This window comes from Rhinopithecus roxellana, chromosome 19 (genome assembly GCF_007565055.1).
Source record: "Rhinopithecus roxellana isolate Shanxi Qingling chromosome 19, ASM756505v1, whole genome shotgun sequence".
NCBI classification, from domain to species: domain Eukaryota; kingdom Metazoa; phylum Chordata; class Mammalia; order Primates; family Cercopithecidae; genus Rhinopithecus; species Rhinopithecus roxellana.
Window position 1 is genome coordinate 3,772,955 of NC_044567.1, and position 24,669 is coordinate 3,797,623.

Below are 24,669 nucleotides of genomic sequence, written 5' to 3' on the forward strand. Positions count from 1 at the left end.
CTCTTTGGTCTAGGGTCCAACATCCCTGGGCAGGAATTTTTTTTTTTGTCTTGTTTGTTTGTTTGTTTGTTTTGAGATGGAGTCTCGCTCTGTTGCCCAGGCTGGAGTGCAGAGGCGATCTCGGCTCACTGCAGCCCTGGCCTCCCAGGTTCAAGCAATTCTCCTGTCTCAGCCTCCTGAGTAGCTGGGATTATAGGTGCCAGCCACATCTGGCTAATGTTTGTATTTTTAGTAGAGATGGAGTTTCACCACATTGTCCAGGATGGTCTAGTAGAACTCCTGACCTTAAGCAATCCACCCGCCTCAGCCTCCCAAAGTGCTGGGATTACAGGTCTGAGCCACTGTGCCGGGCCTCCTGGGCAGGAATTTTTAACCATGGGGAAACCAAGGCTCAGACAGGTCCAGAGAGCACTCCTTGCAAGCTGGCCCCACACCTGGTTCATCCCAGAATCCCCACGGGTAACATCTTGGCCCAGGGGACGCAGGGGAGAGAGAATGCCTGCCTTGGGCGAGGTGCTACCACAGCTAAAGTGAAACACAGCTGGGTCGCAAATCCCCCAGGTCTCTCACTAGGCTCCTTCCCAGGAAACATCCCAACTGGGCCAAAGGTCAAGCAGAGGCTAGGGTTATAAAAGCTGGAGGAAACATGGAGGGGCCAACCTGCTTCTTTTGGCTGGAGACCAGGAGGGAGGCAGAGGAACCTCTGCCTCTGCAAGTTGGAAGCAGCATCCAGAGAAGAAGCCTTCATCTTCTGCCTCTCCAGGCTCCCCCAGCCCCTGCAAGAGCCCTCCACCCCACCTTGCGGCAGCTTCCCAAGAAGACAGTAAAAACAATGAGCTGGAACTTTGGATGAGGCTGATAAAAATGCAAAGAAAACAAGGACAAGCCTCTGATTTTTCTCCAGCTCCCAATGCTCACTGAATGCTAGGCTACTGGAGTCACTGGGCTCCAAGGCTCAGCGTGCTGGGGCGGAAGCTCAGAATCAAGGCTGAGGTGGTCCAGCAACCGAGGGGTTAACTGCCCTGGCTTCTCTGAACCCCACCCCACTCCCAAATGGAAGGAGGAAGTGGCAGAGAACCAGGGCTTGTGTGAGCCCTTAAGAATTTGAAGAATGTCCCATTTCCCTTGTGGGGGTGGGAGGGGTTGGTAGAGGGAAGAGGAACAGTAGAAATTAATAGAAGAGAAGGGGCAGCTGAAGGAGGGGCCAGGACAGAACTGCAACCCTTCCTCTACCCAGATAACCTGCCCAGTGCCCTCCTTCTTCCAGAAGAGACGACTTCATATTGCTTCTTGGGCTTGAGATTTTTATCAGGAATCTGTTTTCCCAGCACCTGGTAGAGGTTAGTATGCATTATAGCAGCAGGCAGGCAATAAATGTCTGCTGAATGAGCAAGCGCCTAGAAAGATGAAAGAGTGGTCTTAGTCAGGGAACGGGAGGGGGTCAGGGAGCAGGGAAGGTTTAGGGTAAGGTTAGGGGTAAGGCTGGAGGTTTAAGCCCCCTTTTTAGACAAGTCCCAAATGCAGGTGAACTTCAGCTGCAAAGAGCCTACTGACTGAGAATTAAAAAAAAAAAAAACAAAAAAACTGGACTCAAGTCAGATCCTAAATTCATGTGAACACTGAAATTACCATTACTTGAGTTGGTTGAAGTTAAAAAAAAAAAAAAGTAAAAATACATTTTAAATTAAAAAAAAAAATCGCCGGGCGCGGTGGCTCAAGCCTGTAATCCCAGCACTTTGGGAGGCCGAGACGGGCGGATCACGAGGTCAGAAGATCGAGACCATCCTGGCTAACACGGTGAAACCCCGTCTCTACTAAAAAATACAAAAAACTAGCCGGGCGAGGTGGCAGGCGCCTGTAGTCCCAGCTACTCGGGAGGCTGAGGCAGGAGAAGGGGGTAAACCCGGGAGGCGGAGCTTGCAGTGAGCTGAGATCCGGCCACTGCACTCCAGCCCCGGCAACAGAGCAAGACTCCATCTCAAAAAAAAAAAAAAAATCAAATTAAGGCTGGCAAGGTGGCTTATACCTGTAATCCCAGCACTTTGGGAGGCTGAGGCGGGAGCATCACTTGAGGTCAGGAGTTCGAGACCAGCCTGGCCAACACAGAGAAACCCCGGTCTCTACTAAAAATACAAAAATTAGCTGGGCATGGTAGCGTGCATCTGTAATACCAGTTACTCAAGAGGCTTAGGCACAAGAATCCCTTGAAGCCAGGAGGTGGAGGTTGCAGTGAGCCAACTGCACTCCAGCCTGGGTAATGGAGTCTGTCTCCAAAAAAAAAAGGCAAATTAAAAGAAAAAGATATTATCATTACTTATAAGTGACTTGACCTTCCAAAGCCTCCACCTCGCAGGTGGCGGCAGCTGTGAGGCCCCAGTACTGAGTTTGTACTTACTACTCACAAGGTCAACTTGAAGATGGAAAGTTGCTGTACTTTCTGGGACTGCATGGGATGGGATGGGAGAGGAGGGGAGGTGTTCCTCCAGGCTCTGGGATAGGGGACCCCACCCCTATACTCCCTCCCTACTGTCGGCTGCTGCAGATCCCAGTGCAGAAGGAACACAGTCCAAGATGACTATACTCAAAAAAACACAGTCTCCACAGCCTCCCTCACCAGGCAGGGAAGAGATCTATCTGGCCCAGGCAACACCCTTTATACACCCCCTGCCCCTTCTCAAAAAATGAACACCAAAAGGGCAGACACAAGGCTTCCAGAGAGTTTTCTTGAAAGAACCACTGGAGGAAGGAGCCCCCAAAGCCTGGGAAGTACCAGGTGAGAGAAGGAAACCATTGATTTTGGGGAGAGAAACAAGGGAAGGTAAACAGGAGAACAAAGCCCCCAAACCCAAATATAACAGACAGGTCACTCATTCTTGAAAGACCACGCGGAAAGCCCCCTCTTTTGTAGCAGGAGGCAGTGGAAAGACATGTGCTCGCCTTACTGCCCAGAGACTGGGTTAGAGCCAGTCTCTCCCTAGCCATCCCATCTTGAGAGTCTCCTTCCCTTCCCTAAGCCCCAGTTTCCTCATCTGTACTTTAAATGCACTTTAAATGGGGGATAAAAGCACTTTAAATGGGGATAAAAAGTGCTTGCTTCAGCCGGGCGCGGTGGCTCAAGCCTGTAATCCCAGCACTTTGGGAGGCCGAGGCGGGTGGATCACGAGGTCAGGAGATCAAGACCATCCTGGCTAACACGGTGAAACCCCGTCTCTACTAAAAATACAAAAAACTAGCTGGGCGTGGTGGCGGGCGCCTGTAGTCCCAGCTACTCGGAGGCTGAGGCGGGAGAATGGCGTGAACCCGGGAGGCGGAGCTTGCAGTGAGCCGAGATCGCACCACTGCACTCCAGCCTGGGCGACACAGCGAGACTCCGTCTCAAAAAAAAAAAAAAAAAAAAAGTGCTTGCTTCATCCAGCTGTCGTGAGGATGAAATGTGATGTTCAGGCAGGGGGTGGAAGTGTTCGCCAATGTCACCTTGCAGTTATTGGAAGGGAAGGAAGAACTCACTAGGGGAGGGAGCCAAAGCACCCACCCAGTCCCCTGCCCAGAACAGGACTCACGCATTGCAGTAGGGCTTCTTCTCGTAGCCCTTGTAGTTCTTCATGTTCAGTGTCATCTTGCAGGTCTCGCAATGGAAGCATGCTTTATGCCAGAACTGGGGATGGAGACAAAAGGAGGACATACATCAGATACCAGGACTTCTGAAAAAGGGGCTCAGGCCCTGGGAAGGAGCACTCTGGAGCTGCTGGGACTGTCCTAGGCCCATGGCTATGGAGAGAACATGGAATTATCCCAGGTGAGCTGGGGGCATCTCAGGTCACAGTCTTTGGCACTCACCTCCCCTCTCTCCTTCCTCATCCTCCACCATTGAACCCAGGAGGAAGAGAAGGGCAGGCATGAGGGACCGGGGGAAGAGCCCAGTTATAGTGGCGGCAGCAGCCCCCAGGTCAACTCCACCCTCCCCAGGGAACCCCTCCTGCCCAGAGCTGGAGAGGCCTCATTGCTTATGCAAAGCTGCGCTGGGTTGCTAGGGAGCAGCCGCTGAACATGAAAGAGCAGCTCCTCTGGCCTCATGGAGGCCTCAGAAGAGGAAGGCCCAACCCCCACACACCCAGGCCCGGAACCCAGGTGCTCCTAGCTCCTGTACCAGAGCCCAGCATACCCGCTAGACCCACATAAGCCCCAGGTGGTGCTACAGCTCCAATACCTCCCACTTCCTGTGGGATGCCTGGCCAGAGGAGTGGGCTGGGTGTCCCAGGCTCTGTCAACACACCACATCCTTTCTACCCTTCCTTCATCCTCCCCCACCCCAGTGGGAGGGCAGGAGAGCGCCCAGCAGCAGGTCCCCCACTGAGGCACTGAAGGGCTCTACTTCAAAGCCTTGAAGGTAGACACCTCCATAGTGGACATCAAAGCTCTACCCCACTAATTGTATGGCCTTGGGCGGGGCCGGGCGGGGCCCTGCACCTCAGGAGAGCCCACTTCCTGGTGTGTAGAATGGATGTAATAACACCTGGCCCTCCTGGGATTGTCCAGGGCTCAGGAGAAATCACCTTCAAAGCCCTCAGCACAGCATTTGGCACCTCTGAGCACTCAGATGTCAGGTGCTGGGCACCACAAATGTGAACCTCAGCTGAGGGAGTCAGGGCTCACACTGGAGATTGTGTTGGGGTGCAGAGGGGCTTCACTGTGCCAACCACAGCTCCAATCCATTCATTCACGTGAGAATGTGGCACACAGGGCCCATCCAGGGTGGCTGACGGAGGGAAAAGAGTGATGACAGAAAGAGAACTGATCTAGGCCAGGAGCGGTGGCTCATACCTATAATCCCAGCACTTTGGGAGGCTGAGGCAGGCGGATTACCTGAGGTTGGGAGTTCAAGACCAGCCTGGTCAACATGGTGAAACTCCGTATCTACTAAAAAATACAAAAAAATTAACCAGGTGCAGTGACGCATGCCTGTAATCCCAGCTACTCGGGAAGCTGAGGCAGGAGAATCGCTTGAACCCAGGAGGCGGAGGTTGCGGTGAGCTGAGATCATGCCACTGCACTCCAGCCTGGGGTACAGAGCAAGACTTAATCTCAAAAATAAATAAATAAATAAGCCAGGTATGGTAGTGCATGCCTGTAATCCCAGCTACTTGGGAGGCTGAGGCAGAAGAATCACTTAAACCCAGGAGGTGGAGGTTGCAGTGAGCCAAGATTGTGCCACTGCACTCCAGCCTGGGTGACAGAGCAAGACTCTGCCTAAAAAAAAAAAAAAGAGAGAGAGTCGATCTAACAGGCTCCGTGTGGCAGCCTGGAGGGGTCTTTGTGGAACTGCTGAGAAGTATTGATGCTTAGGCAAACCCGTGACAACAGGATCTAAATTCACACCCAGAAGCCCAGGATGATGCCCTGGATCACCACCAAACAGGGGTCCACTGCCAGGACCCCAGAATAATCCAGGCCACCTGAGTGACCTGGCTGGCCTGTCCCTGCCCCATTTCCCAGCAGTCAAGGGAGACATTCCCCACTCTGAAAGAAGGAGGCCAGGAGGCAGGCCCCAGGGACTTTTGAAGGAGCCCAGCCAGAGCTGGTTCTTGGCCATTTGTCGAGGAATTCCCCCAAGGCGATGCTTTTCAAACTGTGGTCTCCAAACCACGGAGAGGTGCTTCTGAGACACTGGGAGGAGGGGATAGCAGAAAGAAGGCTGAGAATCTGGGATTCAACCTCCCCTACCATGGCCCACTTCAACCAGAGACCCCCAGGGTAATTTCAGGGGGAAATCGCCATCTAATAGGGTACTGGTTCCCTATCAAGAAGACCCAAAGGAAAAACCTAATGGTGGAATATTAAACAGAGTGCTAGGAGAACCACTCTTGAGGAGGAAGGCCAGCCAGAAGTCTGGAAGCAAAGAAGTGGTGGGTCTAAGCTTGGCCCCCTCCCCAACCTGGGCCTACCCCAGTGACCCAGGTCCCCTAAACTCCCATGTGGCAACTTACAGACTCCTTCTGGTGCATAACCCCAACACACAGAACCCAATGGGGACACTAAGACAGGGTGGTCCCTGCCCCCACAGGCCCTTGAAGTGACAGCCCCACTCCCTCCCCCAGTGACTGGGACACATTGGCAGGGTGCCCCAGCCTTGTCACTACCCAGTCTGCTGGCCTCTACCTACTTAGCTGCACACGCCCCTGCCTGGGCCCCCACCTCCTGCTACCCCCACAGGGGCCTGCCAGCAAAAACATTCTCCAGAATCCAGACCATGACCCACTTTCTCTCTCTCTCTCTCTCTCTCTCTCTCTCTCACACACACACACACACACACACACACACACACACACGAAAGGCTACACACTATCCTAGGACGGGGGACCTCCAAGTCTGCCTCCTGATTGAGGTTGGGGAGACAAAGGGAGAGAGACCCCTACTCCAGATGGCCAGGCCTCCACCTGGAGCCAAGCCCCTTGGAGGAGGAGGGTGGGGTGTACTGAGCAGGCAGGAGGCACAGGGCCAACACCGGACCCAGGGGCTCCAAAGACCCCTCCCAGGCTGCCACGCGGAGGAAGCAGAGGCCCTCTTCAAGGGGATGGCGCCTATTTCTTTTTTTTTTTTTTTTTTTTTTTTTTGAGACGGAGTCTTGCTCTGTCGCCCGGTCTGGAGTGCAGTGGCCGGATCTCAGCTCACTGCAATCTCCGCCTCCCGGGTTTACGCCATTCTCCTGCCTCAGCCTCCCCAGTAGCTGGGACTACAGGCGCCCGCCACCTCGCCCGGCTAGTTTTTTTTTTTTTTTGCATTTAGTAGAGACGGGGTTTCACCGTGTTAGCCAGGATGGTCTCGATCTCCTGACCTCGTGATCCGCCCGTCTCGGCCTCCCAAAGTGCTGGGATTACAGGCTTGAGCCACCGCGCCCGGCCGATGGCGCCTATTTCTATCAGTTCCTTCCCACCTCCCTCACAGGCCCCACACTCTCATCCAGACACACGAGGGTGGGGCAGAGGAGGGTGGTTACCTGTCCCCCTGCAGGGGGCTCCCAGCAGAAAAATGGAAACCAGTTACTATGAAGCACAAGTGTCAAGTGGAGCTGCAGCCACTGTCTCCTGGAGTGCTGGAGGGTCAGGAGAGGAGGCCGCTCCACCCCTAATGCCTGGCACCTCCAGCGGCTTCAGGCGACTCCCCTCCCCTCTGGAGGAAGGCCCCAAAGTTCAAGAAAACCCACCAGCTCCTTACACTGTGTCCTTTTTGGGGTAGGAAAATTGTGGGGAGGGGAGGCAGAAAATGGCCAGTCCTCTCCACAACCGCTGTGAGCCTAGCCTGGACCCTAAGATGAAAGAAACCCTGTCTTGTCTCATTGGGGTCTGGGGAAGGACACTGTCAGGGAAATATGTCCAGAGGATCCCACAGTGACCCCGTCTGCCTCTGCCCTGCCCCATGGGCTCTGTCCTAGAGCAAGAGCCCCCCCTCTTTTAAAGACCCCAGGCAAGATGATTTCAGCAAAGCATTCCTGGGCCTCAGGACTCGGGAGGAAAGTGCACCTCGAGGCATGCACCTCTGTCCCTTCCTGCTGCCTGCAAAGTCCATGGTTTCCCTGTTCACAGAAACCAGACCCTACCCCTGCTGCCCGTTAGAGGCCTCTCAGCCTGGATCCAAGGCTCCAAAGCAGGGTCACCTTGATCTTCCCTTGCCTACCTGCAACCCACTCTACAGAAAGGTAAACAGGCTGGTAGGGGCAGAAGCCTGCAAGGATACCCCTCACTTGGGATAGCCTGTCCCTCCGTGGCTCTGGGTTGGAGGGGATGTGGCAAGCTTCGTGTCACTGTGCCTGCAGCCTGGCACCTTGGCCTCTGAACCCAGGCTACCCCATAGCCATGACTCAGGGATGGAGTATGAGGCCGTCTCTTCCCTTCCTGTTGCCCAGGGTTACAGTTTCTCCCTCCTGCAGAGGCAATGCCAACCCCACCCCGGCCGGGTCACCAGCCTAGCTCAGTTGGCCACCTGACCCGCTGGCTTAAAGGCATAGATCTTTGCTGCACCTCCACAAATTTCGAGGAGGACAGGACTATTCCCAGTGGCCCCACTCCCCCATACAAGACCCCAGGCCCAGAGCATTCCTCCAGATAGGGTCAGGAAGGGATGGGACCTACTTTTGGCACAAATGAGACAGAAATAAAATATAAATATGTATAAATAAAAGGACTTTATACTGGCAGAAAAGCTGAGCAGAAAGAACTGTGGCTATGAATTTCAGCTCTAAGAGAGGGAGATGAGCCACATGGGCTACCCGAGCCTCCGTTTATGGGATACATCATTTACAAGAGCAAACACACCTACTTTGTGAGGCTGCTGTGAAGACTGAGCCCAGCATATCGCGATAACTAGTAGCTATTATGAAGGGATGGTCCCAAAATGATGTTGGGGTACTCTAAGCTTCAGCTAGCAAAACGGGGTACCACAGCTGTGAGGACTTCACCCCCTTCGAATGGGGAGGGAGCGCTCAGACAAGCAGAGGCAGAGGGCCCGCCCTAACGGGGGATTCCAGGGGACCTGGCAGCAGTCCAATCCTCTACCTCCACCTGTTTTCAGAAACCTGGGGAAGCAAGCCAGGAAAGAGGGACATGGCAAGATTCTTGACAACACAGCTCCCTAGATACAAAGCAGTTGCATAAAGTAGGTGCTCAATAAATATTTGTTGAATGAGCAAATGAGGTCACCCTGTTTCTCCCCCAGCTCTAATCCCAGAAGTCCTCTGGAGAAGCAAATCTCGACCTCCTTCCTCAAACACTGTCATCAGCAATACATATTTATCCAGCTTGCAAAGCATGCTGGGTACTGCAGGTTGGGGGCAGGGTGGCCTTCAGAGGTGACAAGGTTTTTACCCACCTATGCCTTTGGGAGATAAGGCTCAGAGAGGAGAAAAGGCTGAAACCAAGGACACAGTCTGTGCTTTGGGCCACATAGGGGGCTGAGTGCCATGGGAACTGTAGAGAAAAGGGTGAGTCTAATTTGACTCTTTTGCAGTAAATGGGAGGCCTTGGGAAGTTAGTTCGCAACTACGGGAATGAAGTTGCCTGTGGGACTGAAGGTTCCCCTTCCTCCCTGGTCTCAGCCCAGCATCCTCCAGGCACTGGCTCACCATTCCTGGTGCCTATCCTTACTGCCTGGAGCAGGTGGGGAGGAATACATCTGATACATGGATATTTCAGGTCTCCTGCTCAGTACAGGAGGCAAGGTCTCTCCAGGGCCACTTCCTATAGGGAGAATTCTAAAAAGAGGAAGGAATCACCAACTCCCACTTCCCTAGGCAACCCCCACTGGAACGTCCTCTTCCAGCTAGGGTAAGAGAACTGGGGAGGGCACCCTGCAGCATCCCTGCTCCCCTCCCCTCGGATACACAGCACTGAAGGGCTTTCCAAGGGGAGTGGTATGGAGCTGAACAGAGCATCCCAGAGAGGTAGGGAGGGCATAGTCTATACAGCACCCTCTTTAGCACTCAGGGACTTTAGTGCACTGCCCCACCTTCAAGGAAATGACATCATCATACCCATCTGACAGACAGTGAAAACTGAGGCCTAAAGATATTCAAAAAACTGGTGGGAGCAGACCTGGAACAAGGACCCAGTCTCCCAACTCCTGGGTGGCAATCCTGCCTTCACGTTTTGCTTTTTCCTTACACGGGTGAAGTGCCCTCTGCCTCTTCCCAATTCATGACTGTGGAGAAGGGGACCACAGGGAACTCAAGATGCAGAGGCCAAAATCTCTGCCACGAGGGGAGGGCAAAATCCCAGTATGCGAGGACAGGTACATTCTTAAGGGGAGACTTCATCATCTGATAGCTCTAAGCTCAAGTCCTGCCCAACAGCGGCTGGCATGGTCACGGGCAGATCAACACCTTTCCTTTTGCCCACAATATACCCCCTCCTCTCCTCCTACCCAATCAAGCCCAGGACTAGGAGGGACAGTGACACAGCAGCGGCCCCATATGCTCACACTCCCCAAGAGCAAGTTCAAATGTGTTTCAGAACCTCCAACCCCACCTCCTCACCCTGACTCAGAGGCCAAAGGTCACTGAGGAAGCTCACACCCTAAGGGGGAGGGGAGAGACAAGGTGTCCAATGAACTATCCTCTCCTGAACAAAACCTGGCTCCAGGTCAGTAATGAACTTGGGGGCTCTGTACGCCTCTTTCATCCAGTGTTCCCACCCTTGCACCCCTCCTCCATCCAGTCCCCCCAGCCCTCCCAGTTCAGATGGAAAGGTCAGAATACCTGGACTTGGAGCCAGCTTTGGGTGATGGACGAAAGACGCGGTGAGGAAGGGCACAAAATCACAGAGGCCTCCCCTCCAGACTGGGGAGGAGAGGGGATGCAGAGGGGCAGGTTTTACCTTAGGATCTCACGGAGCTTACAAGAGGACAGGATCCTACACCAAACTGTACGGGAAACGCCCAGTTCTACTCTCCAATCCCCCCTCCAAAAGTCTAATGGCAACCAGATGAACAAGTCCAGCACTGGGGAGACAGGGCCCCCAGGGGGCAGTGAATCTCCACAAGGCCACCATCCCCCCCTCCCCCCGCCGCCCATACCTCCCCCTTTCCTCGGCTTCCCCAGAACTCAGCCAACCCCACCCTCCATTGGAGAAACCTGCTTTGAAAAGTTAGCTCTTTGTTCTTCCACACGATCTCCTGGCTCTGAGCACAATTTCAGGAGATCTCAGCGAAGCACCCCCCACCCACCCTACTCCGGCACCCGACCCCACCCGTCTCAGGCTGGGCGGCCCAGCACCGGGAGTTGGCTTTTAATTGGAGGTGGGGGTTGGGAAGCTATGGAGGAGGTCTGCGAGTCCTTTAACCACTCAATCACCAAGGAGGCCTCAGGTCGTTCAAAATCGGGGGTCTTGCGGCGGAGCCCGGGTCCTTACCCGAAACCCCCCGCATCAGATGCCACATTCTCAGGCTGATAGCACCCGCCCCGCCAGGCCAGGAAGCGAGGCCATCCCCCGCCGGAACGGACGGTTTCGCAGGGCCCCCCACCCTCTGCCCCGCCCCCTCCGCCCCCTCCACCAGCGCCCCGCGCTTCCGCCTACTTGGCGCTCGGCGCGGAGCGGAGAGGGAGCGGCCGTCTCTTCTCACTCTCCAGGCCCTAGGGGGCGGGACTGCACCCCAACCTTCCCCCAACACACCCCGGGGCCTGGCTTCCCTGCTTCTCTCACGTCCTCCCAACCCCAAGGCACAGAGCCCACCCCTCTCCAGCACCGGCTGCCCGCTACGCGTGGACTCCCCGCCTCGCCCCAGATCTCCTGGTTTCCAGATTGGGATGTGTCCCTACACCCCATGACACCGCCCGCCCGCCCTCCCTCCATTCTCCTGGGATCGCGGGGATAAGGCAGCAAAGACCCGGCCCTTCTCTCCTCCCTGGATTCAGAGCACTGCCAGGGATTGCAAAGACGCGTCTCCCGGTCCCGGGCTCACCTTATCCAGACAGTTCACCTTCTCCGTGGGATACACGATCTTGCCGCACCGGGCACAGTTGGGGTTCATGGTTCCGAGAAAGGCTGGGGGGGGACGTCGGAGCTCTCGCGCGTCCTCTTCCCCAAGGCAAGCTGGCGGGAGGCGGCCGCGGCTGCAACTACACAGGCGGCAGCGACGGCGGCTGGAGCTGGGGAACTGGCCTCCGCCTCCGCCCTCCTTCCCCTAATAAACACAGCGGGGAGGAGGGGCTGCACCGGGGCGGGCACGCGCCTCGGGCGCGGGCGAGGGCACGCGCAGCGAGGCGCGCTCCGCGGGCGACGTGGGGCTGCGCGGGGGCGGGTTCCCGGGGGGAACTGTGGGGCCAGCGGTGCTGGCGCCCCGGCGCTCCCAGGCCGACTGCGCCCGGTGCCCAGGGCCCTTCCCGAGCCGGAGGCGGCGCAGAGCCAGGCCGGCTGCACATCTGGGGCGCCCGGGCTGCAGGAGGCGGGCTAACCCCTTAAGCCCGTCGAGGGTGGGGTTGGAGCCCTCCTGAACGCCAGAACTGATTCACCGCATTTGGGGACTTTCCTTTCTACCGGTTGCTACCGGGCATGAATCTACAGACCGAACGGGGACCCCCTGCCCTGCCCCTCTTAACTCTCTTCCGGCCCACACCCTTTCCCACATTTGTGGGGCGGAACCCGTCCCTCCCTCTTGGACCCTGCGCGCTGCCGGGCCCGGGCTAGTGCTTCCCTCCCCGAGCCCCTGCAGTGCACCTTCCCAGGGTTCCCCGGATGCGGGCACCGTCTGCGTTCAGCATGACCCCTTTTCTTCTGCATTCCTTTCTCTTTATGTTACACCCTACTCACAGAGTAGCAGCTGCAACAATGCTTAGCACCCAAAGAGCCGCCTCCAGGCGCTGTAGCGGCGCGGGGGTATAGCTCAGTGGTAGAGCATTTGACTGCAGATCAAGAGGTCCCTGGTTCAAATCCGGGTGCCCCCTCGCTGGCTTTTTCTTTCACTTGTTAACCAACCATCTGTTTTTCATTCTTGATTCATATTTTAACATTGGGTCCTGACTACAAAGAAAAAAAAGGTGAAAAAAGTATCTTCCTCATTTTTCAGCCTTAGCAGAAAGCTTTCGGTTTTACTTTGTGCTCAGCGGGTGGAGGAGCGGGTGGGTATAAAAGCTGCGCGAACGCATTACTCGCGCCAGAGGTGTAGGGATTTCTGTGGTCAGGGCTGCCAGCCTCAGATGAATCAGACAGTTCGAGGTGCCCGGTTTGAGGGACAGAATGTTTCCAATGGGGGTAGGGAGACAGGAGAACGCCTCAAGTTGGCGTTCCTTTTGGGGGTGGAGGGTGGGTCAAGCGAGGGAAACCCATAGACACAGCCCTTCTCCAACTTAAACTTTCTGTATTAATAGTGACATGGACGTGCTGTGTTCATCCTTGACTATTAATGTACAAAAGTAAAGTTATATCCCAATGCAAACTGAGATAAACGAATACAGTGTTTCTCAAATTTGAACGTGCATCAGAATTACCTGCAGGGCTTGTTAAAATCCTCCTCGTTTCTGATTCTGTAAGGGGGCCCGGAGAATTTGCATTTCTACCAAGTTTCCAGGTGCCGCTGGTGCTGCTGGTGTGGGGACCACATTTTAAAAACCACTGAAGTGAAAATAAAAGGCCGTGGAGTTTCATAACCTAAAGATGGGGACAAATATCTGCTGGCTGCGTGCCTGACAGTGTCACTGTTGGGCCGGAGGAAAATGGTAAGTGTGACGGGAGACAAGGGCGTCCCCCTCAACTAGGTTTTGCCCAAAAAAAGGAAAAATAAGGAGAAAGGAAGAGGCGTGCTGCCTGGGTCAAAGGGCAGCTGCTATATTTTAAACCCGGAATGTGGTTGTGTCATGCCTCGGACCCCGGGAAAACGCGCATTTTTTTTTCCATGGCTCCCATTACTGTGAGCTGCATCGCTAGGCTGAACAGAGAGATCACAGATCAGCAGACCTGCGGTTCCGTGCAAAAAACCCAGAAGCAACCAGTTTTACCTCTCCTTTAGGCCTTGGACTTTCCATCTATAGCTTATCAAGCCAAATCCCTGCCTATGAGCTAAGTAAAGAAGGAAGAGGGAAAACTGCTCGCTGTTTACCTTCTACCTTCTGTGCCCTGTCCTGTTCGAGTTCGCTAGTATATGAAGACCTCTGAAATTGGATTCTTTCTCCTAGTTTTCATAGTCAAGTACCAACTACGGCCCCGTCCAAGACACATTTTTTAACCCCAAAACAAATTATAATTATCGTTAAACCAATGGGCATCGGAGATGGGAATCGATCAACGCCTTTGTTCTACAACTGAGACTACTGGTGCGCTTCTCGCCACTTGGGGTGTGAGGACTCAGATCCACCTAAAGGCAGCCTCTGGTTGCTGCTCTCTCCCTCTAGGGTATGGGAATCCTTTCAAGGTGAAAATTAGGTAGGTGGAAGATACAAATGACACTTCCGGTGACTTTTGGATTCGGAACTCGCTAACTCGGGTTATTCCTGCATGACTGTGAAAAAAGGTAAAGTAACGCAAGGGGGCACCCGGATTTGAACCGGGGACCTCTTGATCTGCAGTCAAATGCTCTACCACTGAGCTATACCCCCTCTGTCGCTCGTTCTTTTGGAAATTCCTTTTAGAGCGATGGATCCCAAAATTTTCATACTTTCATCATTTGTTCAAAATCAGCGTCTCTTTGCTAAATTATACTGAAATTACCAATGAGGAAGGGGAAATTTAAAAACTAGGCCAAAATAAGCCGGGAACAGTGGCTCACGCCTGTAATCCCAGCACTTTGGGAAGCTGAACCGGGCGGATCACGAGGTCAGGAGTTCGTAGACCAGACTGACCAAGATGGTGCTAAACCCCGTCTCTACTAAAAATACAAAAATTAGCCGGGCGCGGTGGCGAGCGCCTGTAATCCCAGCTACTCGGAAGGCTGAGAGGCAGGAGAATCGCTTGAACCCGGGCGGCGGAGGTTGCAGTGAGCCGACATCGCGCCACTGCACTCCAGCAGGGGCAACAGAGTGAGACTCCATCTCAAAAAAAAAAAAAAAATGGCTAAGCCAAGACGTGGTGGCAGTTTGAAAAGTATGTGAATTCAGGTGCCAATCTGCTTTTTCTAGATTCATTACTTTTTTTTTTTTCTTTTTCCCCAGACGGAGTCTTCCTCTGTAACCCAGGCTGGAGTGAGTGCAGTGGGGCACAATCTCGGCTCACTGCAACCTCCGCCTCCCGGATTCAAGCGATTCTCCTGCCTCAGCCTCCTGAATAGCTGGGAATCCAGGGCCGCCGCGCCCGGCAACTTTTTGTATTTTTAGTAGAGATGGGGGATTCGCCATGTTGGCTAGGCTGGTCTCCAACACCTGATTTCGTTATCTGCCTGCCTCGGCCTCCCAAAGTGCTGGGATTACAGGCGTGAGCCACCGTGCCCGGCTTGGTTCAGTTTGTTTGTTTTCCATTTTGTGGAGAAGGGAGCAGGTGGTGGGTGAAGGAGGCCGTCTCCCAATGTTGCCCAGAGACGGAATTTCGCTCTTGTTGATCAGTCTGGAGTGCAATGGCGCGATCTCGGCTCACCGCAACCTCTCCTTCCCAGGTTCAAGCGATTCTCCCGCCTCAGCCTCCTGAGTAGCTGGGATTACACGCATGCACCCCATGCCTGGCTAATTGTGTATTTTTAGTAGAGACGGGGTTTCTCCATATTGCACAGGCTGGCCTCGAACTCCGTACCTCAGGTGATCCGCCCGCCTTGGCCTGCCAAGGTGCTGGGACTACAGGCGTGAGCCACCACGCCCAGCCTAGGCTCAATTCTTTTTTTTTTGAGACGGAGTGTCGTTCAGTCAGCTGGCGTGCAAGCTTCGCCTCCCGGGTTCACGCCATTCTCCTGCCTCAGGCTCCCAAGTAGCTGGAACTACAGGCGCCCGCCGCCACGCCCGGCTAATTGTTTGCATTTTTAGTAGACACGGGGTTTCACCATCTTAGCCAGGATGGTCTCGATCTCCTGACCTCATAATCCGCCCGCCTCGGCCTCCCAAAGTGCTGGGATTACAGGCTTGAGCCACCGCGCCCGGCCTGAAACCCAGTCTTTACTAAAAATACAAAAATTACCCGAGCGTGGTGGCGCCTGCCTGTAATCCTAGCTATTTAGGAGGCTGAGGCAGGAGAATTATTTGAATGCGGGAGGTGGAGACTGCGGTGAGCCAAGGTCAGGCCATTGCACTCCAGCCTGGGCAACAAGTTTCACTCTCAACAAGAGCGAAACTCCGTTGCAAAAAAAAAAAAAAAAAAAAAAGTAAAAAAGAAATCCTGCAATATGCAACAGTGTAGATGAACCTTGAGGATATTATGCTAAGTGAAACAAGCCAGTCACAGAAGACCAAATACTGCATGATTCCACTTATATGAGTTATCTAATATAGTCAAACTCACAGAAGTGGAGAGTAGAACGATGGTTGCCAGGGGCTGCAGGGAGTTGCTGATCAATAGGTCTAAAACGTCAATTCTGCAAGATGAAAAAACTCTAGAAATCGGCTATACAACATTGTGCCTTTAATTAACAATACTGTATTGTATAGTTGAAAATCTAAGAGGGTCCGCCAGACATGGTGGCTCATGCCTGTAATCCCAGCACTTTTGGAGGCCAGGGCAAGAGGATCACTTGAGCCCAGGAATTTGAAACCAGTCTGGGCAACACAGTGAGACTCCCATCTCTACAAAAAAATTTAAAAATTAGCCAGGTGTGGTGGTATGTACCTGTAGTCCCAGCCACTTGGGAGGCTGAGGCAGGAGGATTGCTTGTGCCCAAGAGGTCAAGGCTTCAGTGAGTCTGGGTGACAGAGCAAGACTCTGTCTCAAGAAAACAAGAGAGAGAAGCCAATTGGGAATCTATTGTAATAATATAGGTCAGAGATGGTGGTGATGGCTTAGACTATAGTGTTGTATTAGTTTTATATTACTGATGGAACAATTTACAGTCTATTTGCATAAAATAACAGAAATGTATTATCTTCACAGTTCTGGAGGTCAGAATCCCAAAATCAATTTCACTGGGCTGGCCTGGCGAGGTGGCTCACTCCTGTAATCCCACCACTTTGGGAGGCTGAGGCAGGCAGATCACGAGGTCAAGAGTTCAAGACCAGCCTGGCCAATATGGTGACATCCCTTCTCTACCAAAAATACAAAAATTAGCCAGGCCTGGTGGCTCACGCCTGTATTCCCAGCTACTTGGGAGGCTGAGGCAGAAGAATTGCTTGAACCCAGGGTTCAAGAGGTTGCAGTGAGCCGAGATGGTGCCACTGCACTCCAGTTGGGTGACAGAGCAAGACTTCATCTAAAAAAAAAAAAAGTTCACAGGGCTAAAATTAAAATGTTAGTACGGCTGCATTCCTTCTGTAGGCTTCAGGGGAGAATCCATTTCCTTGACTTTCCCAGCCCATAGAGGCCGCTACATTGCTGCCTCATTGCCTCTTCCCCAATTGTCAAAGCTGGCAGCATATCATCCTGCCTCCCTCTAGCCTCAGCTTCCATGCTTCCATGTTACCATCTCCTCTCTCTGTGACTCTTATCCTCCTGCCTCCCTCCTCCTGCCTCCCTCTTATAAGGACCTGTGGCATTACACTGAGCTCACCTGGATAATCCAGGATAATCTTCTCACATCTCAATATATTTAATTTAATCATATCTGCAAAGTTCTTTTTATCATGAGAGGTAACATAGTCACAAATAGATTCACAAGGAGACTGATATGCAGACAGGTTTGGAGGGTCATTATTTTGTCTACTACGAGTAGGAACAAGTAGAAACAGCTGAGCTGGAGAAGAATGCAGGCGACCGGGCACAATGGCTCATGCCTGTAATTCCACCACTTTGGGAGGCCAAGGCGGGCAGATCATCTGAGGTCAGGAGTTTGAGACCAGACTGGCCAACGTGGTGAAACTCCATCTCTACGAAAAATACAAAAATTAGCTGGGTGTGGTGGTGGACGACTGTAATCCCAGCTACCTGGGAGGCTGAAGCAGGAGAATCGCTTGAACCCAGGGGTCAGAGGTTGCAGTGAGCCAAGATGGTACTCCTGCACTCCAGCCTGGGTGACAGAATGAGACTCCATCTTGAAAAAAAAAAAAAGGCTGGGCACAGTGGCTCATGCCTGTAATCCCAACACTTTGGGATCCCAAGCACAGGCGGATCACGAGGTCAGTAGATCGAGACCATCCTGGCTAACACAGTGAAACCCCATCTCTACTGAAAATACAAAAAAAGAAAATTAGCCGGGTGTGGTAGTGGGCACCTGTAGTCCCAGCTACTCGAGAGGCTGAGGCAGGAGAATGGCATGAACCCGGGAGGTGGAGCTTGCCGTGAGCCGAGATTGCGCCACTGCACTCCATCCTGGGTGACAGAGCAAGACTCCGTCTCAAAAAATTTAAATAAATAAATAATAAATAAATAAAAAAGAAGGCAAGCATCGAGATGATGACACATGGCAGGGAAGCCCAGCCTGATTTTTTTTTTTTTTTCCTACCTGGCTGATTCAGGCCTGTAATCCCAGCACTTTGAGAAACCGAGGCTGCAGCCCAGCTTTGAGACCAGCCTGGGCAACGTGGCAAAACCCCATCTCTACAAAGTAAAGAAAGAAAGGGCCTGGCGTGATGGCTCACGCCTGTAATCCCAGCACTTTGGGAGGCTGAGGTGGGTGGATCACCTGAGGTCAGGAGTTCCAGACCAGTTTGGCCAACATGGTGAAACCACGTCTCTACTAAAAATACAAAAAATTAGCCGGTTGTGTTTGCGGGTGCCTGTAATCCTAGCTATTCTGGAGGCTGAGACAGGAGAATTGCTTGAACCCAGGAGGCAGAGGTTGCAGTGAGCCAAGATCGCACCACTGCACTCCAGCCTGGGCAACAGGAGCAAAACTTCGTCTTGGAAAAAAAAGAAAAGAAAAGAGAAAAATCCCACTGAGAAAGGGGCAAGTTTAGGGAAAAAAAGAGTTTATTTTTAAAACTCTTAAAAGAAAGTAACAAAGTACAGCCCCCTGTCCTCACAGGCATCATGTCCCAGTATTGAGGTGAACATGTTTCATTTAAGGTGACTAATTAATATTTAAGAGTATGCATTTGGAGGCCGGGCGCAGTGGCTGACACCTGTAATGCCAGCACTTTGGGAGGCCAAGGCAGGCAGATCACGAGGTCAGGAGATCGAGACCATCCTGGCTAAAACAGTGAAACCCCGTCTCTACTACAAATACAAAAAATTAGCCTGGCGTGATGGCGGGCGCCTGTAGTCCCAGCTACTCGGGAGGCTGAGGCAGGAGAATGGCATGAATCCGGGGGACAGAGCTTGCAGTGAGCGGAGATAGCGCCACTGCACTCCAGTCTGGGCGACAGAGCGAGACTCCGTCTCAAAAAAAGAAAAAAAGAGTATGCGTTTGGGAATACAGCTAATTCTGGAGTTCAGGGAAGAGGCCAGGGCTAGAAATATAATTCTGGGAGTTCTCAGTGTATAGATGATAATTGATGAAGGATGTAGTTAATCTCAGACATGTGCTGGATTCAGTTCACACTGGCTTGCAAGAAACAATGGTAAATTTTCCAGAATTTTTTTTTTTTTTTTTTTTTTTTTTTTTTTTTGAGATGGAGTCTCTCCGTCAGGCTGGAATGCAGTGGCACAATCTCAGCTCACTGCAACCTCCACCTCCTGGGTTCAAGCGATTCACCTGCCTCAACCTCCCAAGTGGCTGGGACTACAGGCGCCTGTCACCACGCCCATCTAATTTTTTTTTTTTTTTTTTTTTTAGTAGAGACTGGGGTTTCACTATGTTGGCCAGGCTAGTCCTGAACTCCTGACCTCGTGATCGGCCCGTCTCGGCCTCCTATAGTGCTGGGATTACAGGCGTGAGCCACCGTGCCCAGCCCAGAATTATTTAAGCCAGTTGACTTTCTTTAGGTAGCTGGAAATGGTCAAGTGGGTGTATTTGCAACAGCCACCCTGGCAAACGCTACACACATCAGGTCACCCCCAAAGTCGGTTGCTAGCCATTCACCAGCACACCACTACATCTGACTGATTCTGTTTTCTCCAAAAAGGAAGAGGCGCCGGGCACTGTGGCTCAATCCTGTAATCCCAGCACTTTTGGAGGCCGAGGAAGGCGGATCACGAGACCAAGAAATCGAGATCAACCTGGCTAACACGGTGAAACCCCGTCTCTACTAAAAATACAAAAAATTAGCCGGGCGAGGTGGCGGGCGCCTGCAGTCCCAACTACCCAGGAGGCTGAGGCAGAAGAATGACGTGAACCCGGGAGGCGGAGCTTGCAGTCAGCCCAGATCGCGCCACTACACTCCAGCCTGGGCAACAGAGCGAGACACCCTCTCAAAAAAAAAAAAAAAAAAGGAAGAGGCAAGCTCTTCATCTGACAGCAAGAGGAGAAAGAAGGTGTGGAAAGTTTAAGATAGGAGAGAGTGTGTGAAATAGTCATTTTGGAGCATGAGAAAGCAAACATATTTGGGCAATAGTGAAGGAATGCCAGAGAGAAAGCATGTTTTACATTGGTGGAGTGGCACAAACTTGTGCACCTTTTTTCTTCAGCAACATTCAGCTGCTTGGGTGCAGGTTTGGTGGAATCCCATTGGTGAGTTTAATTAGGTTGTAGTTTGGTGATTACGACCAGGGCTTATCATGAACCAGGCACTGTGTCGACTACTTTGGGGAATGCAAAAAAAGAATGCAACGTGATCCCTACTCTCAAAAAATGCACAACCTTGGCCGGGTGTGGTGGCTCACGCCCGTACTCCCAGCATTTTGGGAGGCGGAGGCGGGCGGATCCCGAGGTCAGGAGTTTGAGACCAGCCTGACCAACATGGTGAAACCCCCATCTCTACTAAAAATACAAATATTAGACTGGCGTGGCGGCGCACGCCTGTAATCACAGCTACTGGCTGAGGCAGGAGAATCGCTTGAACTTGGGATGTAGAGGTTGCAGTGAGCCGAGATCACGCCACTGCACTCCCGACTGGGCGACAGAGTGAGACTCCGTCTCAAAAAAAATTAAAATAAATATTAAAATAAAAGAATTCCCAGATGACAGAGGTAAAAAAGGCTGTAGTGAAAAAAAAAAAAAAAAAAAAGTCTGTAATGATGGAAAAGAGGGATCCCGTTGCACATCCGTACAAGACCCTCAAGCCAGAATCAGAGAGGACTTAGACTTCTCTTTTCTCTCCCACCACTTTACTTGGGTCCAGATCGCTTTATCATAGACACCAAACTATTGTGAATCACTGGAGGCAATGTCTGGTCAGTAAACTCTACATTTAAGGTGTAATCTTCCTATCTCTGATACAGGGGGTATAGCTCAGGGGTAGAGCATTTGACTGCAGATCAAGAGGTCCCCGGTTCAAATCCGGGTGCCCCCTCACAGCTACCATTTTAAGACAGCAGCGGGCAAGAAAGATAAAACTATTTGAGCATTGTGTGGTGGAAAATGGGAAAATAATAAACTGCCCATTACCCCCTTATCTCCTTTGTAGACTTCACGTTCTGCAACATATATCAACATACAAACGATAACATATGAGAATGTGATATCTGGAACTTTGGAGTGTTCTCTGAATCCCTGGTAGTTGAACTGTGATATGGGGAACCCTGGGTGCCATTAAGGCCCATTCTGTGGGGAAGAAAGGTTTTTTTTTTTTTTTTTTTTGAGATAGTCGGGCTCTGTCGCCCAGGTTGGAATGCGCCTGCCTCCCAGATTCAAGCATCCTCCTGCCTCAGCCTCCCGAGTAGCTGGGATTACAGGCATGCAGCAACTCATTCGGCTAATTTTTGTATTTTTAGTAGAAACAGGGTTTCTCCATGTTGGTCAGGCTGATCTCGAACCCCTGACCTCAGGTGATCCACCCGTCTCGCCCTCCCGAAGTGCTAGGATTACAGGCGTGAACCACCGCACTCAGCCAGAATGATTATTTTCTTGGTAATATTAATGAGACCCTTTCTGTGCAGAGGAAAGAATCATAATCATTATTATTTATTTATTTATTTATTTATTTATTTATTTATTTATTTAGAGACAGAGTCTTGCTCTGTCGCCCAGGCTGGAGTGCAGTGGTGCGATCTAGGCTCACTGCAAGCTCCACCTCCTGGGTTCTGATCAGGTATACGAGCTTCCTGGAAGACCCCACACTCCTCCCTAAATCTTCACTCCAGCGTCCTCACCACAAAGACGACTCTGCCACTTTCACCTCCTCAGTTTACTTTCTTTTCTTTTTTAAACTTTTTTTGTTTTTTTTTGAGACGGAGTCTCGCTCTGTCGCCCGGGCTGGAGTGCAGTGGCCGGATCTCAGCTCACTGCAAGCTCCGCCTCCCGGGTTTACGCCATTCTCCTGCCTCAGCCTCCGAAGTAGCTGGGACTACAGGCGCCCGCCACCTCACCCGGCTAGTTTTTTGTATTTTTTAGTAGAGACGGGGTTTCACCATGGTAGCCAGGATGGTCTCGATCTCCCGACCTCGTGATCCACTTGCCTCGGCTTCCCAAAGTGCTGGGATTACAGGCTTGAGCTACCGCGACTGGCCACAAGAATTATTTTAATAATTATGACATTATTTTTGTCTTACTCTTGCTCTTTCATGAGAATACAGTGGAGCTTTCCAGAGATTAAATGTGTGAAATCACAACAGATTAGTGTAAAAACATGAAAAACCAGTTCTTTCATCAAGCCAGGTATTAAAGGGATTTCAAAAAAAAAAGTAAAGCAAAACCACCCTTCTCACTGCAAGCTCTGCCTCCCAGGTTTATGCCATTCTCCTGCCTCAGCCTCCCGAGTAGCTGGGACTACAGGCGCCCACCACCTCGCCCAGCTAGTTTTTTGTATTTTTTTAGTAGAGACGGGGTTTCACCGTGTTAGCCAGGATGGTCTCGATCTCCTGACCTCGTGATCCACCCGTCTCGGCCTCCCAAAGTTCTGGGATTACAGGCTTGAGCCACCGCGCCCGGCCTATTTTTATTTTTAAATTTTATTTATTTATTTATTTATTTTGAGACAGAGTCTCGCTCTGTCGCCCAGGCTGGAGTGCAGTGGCCGGATCTCAGCTCACTGCAAGCTCCGCCTCCCGGGTTTTCGCCATTCTCCTGCCTCAGCGTCCCGAGTAGCTGGGACTACAGGCGCCGCCACCTTGCCTAGCTAATTTTTTGTATTTTTCAGTAGAGACGGGGTTTCACCGGGTTAGCCAGGATGGTCTTGATCTCCTGACCTCGTGATCTGCCCGTCTCGGCCTCCCAAAGTGCTGGGATTACAGGCTTGAGCCACCGCGCCCGGCCTATTTATTTATTTTTTGAGACAAGGCCTCTGTTGCCCAGGCTGGAGTGCAGTGGTGCGCAATCATGGCTCACTGTAGTCTTAACCTCCTAGGCTGAAGTGATCCTCCTGTCTCAGCCTCCTGTGTAGTTAGGACCACAGGCACACGCCACCACGCTTGGCTAATTTTTTGATATTTTATAGAAATAGGGTCTCACTTTGTTGTTCAGGCTGATCTCAAACTCCTGAGGACAAGTGATCCTTCCACTGGGAATACAGGCCTGAGCCACTAAACTTGACCTATTCCTCATTCTAAAATATTATTTCCTTTAGCAAAAAATGGGTTTATTGTTATCTTACATGAAGCAATAAATGTGTAAATATCTCTTAACTTTAATTTATAACATGGTAAAATGTCATCAGATATAACCTATATAAACAAAAACTCCTTGAGGTATTTAATAATTAAGAGTGTAAAGGAGGCCAGGCAAGGGGGCTTATGCCTGTAATCCCAGCACTTTGGGAGGCCAAGGTGGGCTGATCACCTGAGGTCGGGAGTTTGAGACCAGCCGGACCAACATGGAGAAACCTCATCTCTAACAAAAATACAAAATTAGCCGAGCGAGGTGCCGCATGTCTGTAATCCCAGCTACTTGGGAGGCTGAGGCAGGAGAAGAGCTTGAACCCGGAGGCGGAGGTTGCGTTGAGCTGAGATCACACCATTGCACTCCAGCCTGGGCAACAAGAACAAAACTCCGACTCAAAAAAAAAAAAAAAAAAAAAGGCTGGGCACAGTGGCTTACACCTGTAATCCCAGCACTTTGGGAGGCCGAGGCGGGTGGATCACCTGAGGTCAGGAGATCGAGACCATCCTGGCCAACATGGTGAAACCTCGTCTGTACTAACAATATAAAAAAATTAGCCGGGCACGGTGGCTCAAGCCTGTAATCCCAGCACTTTGGGAGGCCGAGACGGGCGGATCACGAGGTCAGGAGATCGAGACCATCCTGGCTAACACGGTGAAACCCCGTCTCTACTAAAAAATAGGCCGGGCGCGGTGGCTCAAGCCTGTAATCCCAGCACTTTGGGAGGCCGAGACGGGCGGATCACGAGGTCAGGAGATCGAGACCATCCTGGCTAACACGGTTGAAACCCCGTCTCTACTAAAAATACAAAAAAAAAAAAACTAGCCGGGCGAGGTGGGGGCGCCTGTAGTCCCAGCTACTCGGGAGGCTGAGGCAGGAGAATGGCGTGAACCCGGGAGGCGGAGCTTGCAGTGAGCTGAGATCTGGCCACTGCACTCCAGCCTGGGTGACAGAGTGAGACTCCGTCTCAAAAAAAAAAAAAAAAAAAAAAAAATTAGCCGGGCGTGGTAGTGGGCACCTGTAATCCCAGCTACTCAGGAGGCTAAGGCAGGAGAATTGCTTGAACCCAGGAGATGGAGGTTGCAGTGAGCCAACATGGTCCCACTGCACTCCATCCTGGTGACAGAGTGAGACTGTCTCAAAAAAGAAAAAAAAGGAATGTAAAGGGATCTGAAATGAAAATATTTGAGAACCACAGTTCCTAGTAAAGAAGTGGCAGCCAGGCGCGGTGGCTCACGCCTGTAATCCCAGCACTTTGGGAGGCCGAGGCGGGCGGATCACGAGGTCAGGAGATGGAGACCTTCCTGGCTAACACGGTGAAACCCTGTCTCTAACTAAAAATACAAAAAAATAGCCAGGCGTGGTGGCAGGCGCTTGTAGTCCCAGCTACTCAGGAAGCTGAGGCAGGAGAATGGTGTGAGCCCAGGATTGGAGCTTGCAGTGAACTGAGATCAGTGCCACTGCACTCCAGCCTGGGTGACAGAGTGAGACTCCATCTCAAAAAAAAAAAAAAAAAGAAGTGGCTCAGGGTGGCCCGGCACGGTGTCTCAC

At 52.0% G+C, this 24,669-nt stretch overlaps 1 protein-coding gene and 3 non-coding genes across 5 annotated transcripts in view; 2 read left to right on the plus strand and 2 right to left on the minus strand.

Moving 5' to 3' along the window:
• Nucleotides 1-11,843, minus strand: part of LASP1 (LIM and SH3 protein 1) — a 53,374-nt gene extending 41,531 nt beyond the window's left edge. Inside the window, exons 1-2 of one of the 2 annotated variants that reach the window (XM_010379331.2) lie at nucleotides 11,449-11,843; nucleotides 3,561-3,655 (exon numbers count right to left, since the gene is read on the minus strand). In XM_010379331.2, the coding sequence (XP_010377633.1) occupies nucleotides 3,561-3,655; nucleotides 11,449-11,517 (164 nt within the window). In that variant the 5' untranslated portion in view covers nucleotides 11,518-11,843. Of the gene's footprint in view, nucleotides 1-3,560; nucleotides 3,656-11,448 lie in introns of those variants that run through there. The other variant, XM_010379332.2, reaches the window with a different exon arrangement.
• A 515-nt stretch (nucleotides 11,844-12,358) lies between these two features.
• Nucleotides 12,359-12,430, plus strand: TRNAC-GCA. The gene has a single exon. It is a non-coding gene; the product is annotated as a tRNA-Cys (tRNA).
• A 1,575-nt stretch (nucleotides 12,431-14,005) lies between these two features.
• On the minus strand, nucleotides 14,006-14,077 carry TRNAC-GCA. The gene has a single exon. It is a non-coding gene; the product is annotated as a tRNA-Cys (tRNA).
• Nucleotides 14,078-20,803: 6,726 nt separating this feature from the next.
• TRNAC-GCA lies at nucleotides 20,804-20,875 on the plus strand. The gene has a single exon. It is a non-coding gene; the product is annotated as a tRNA-Cys (tRNA).
• The last annotated feature ends 3,794 nt before the right edge of the window (nucleotides 20,876-24,669 follow it).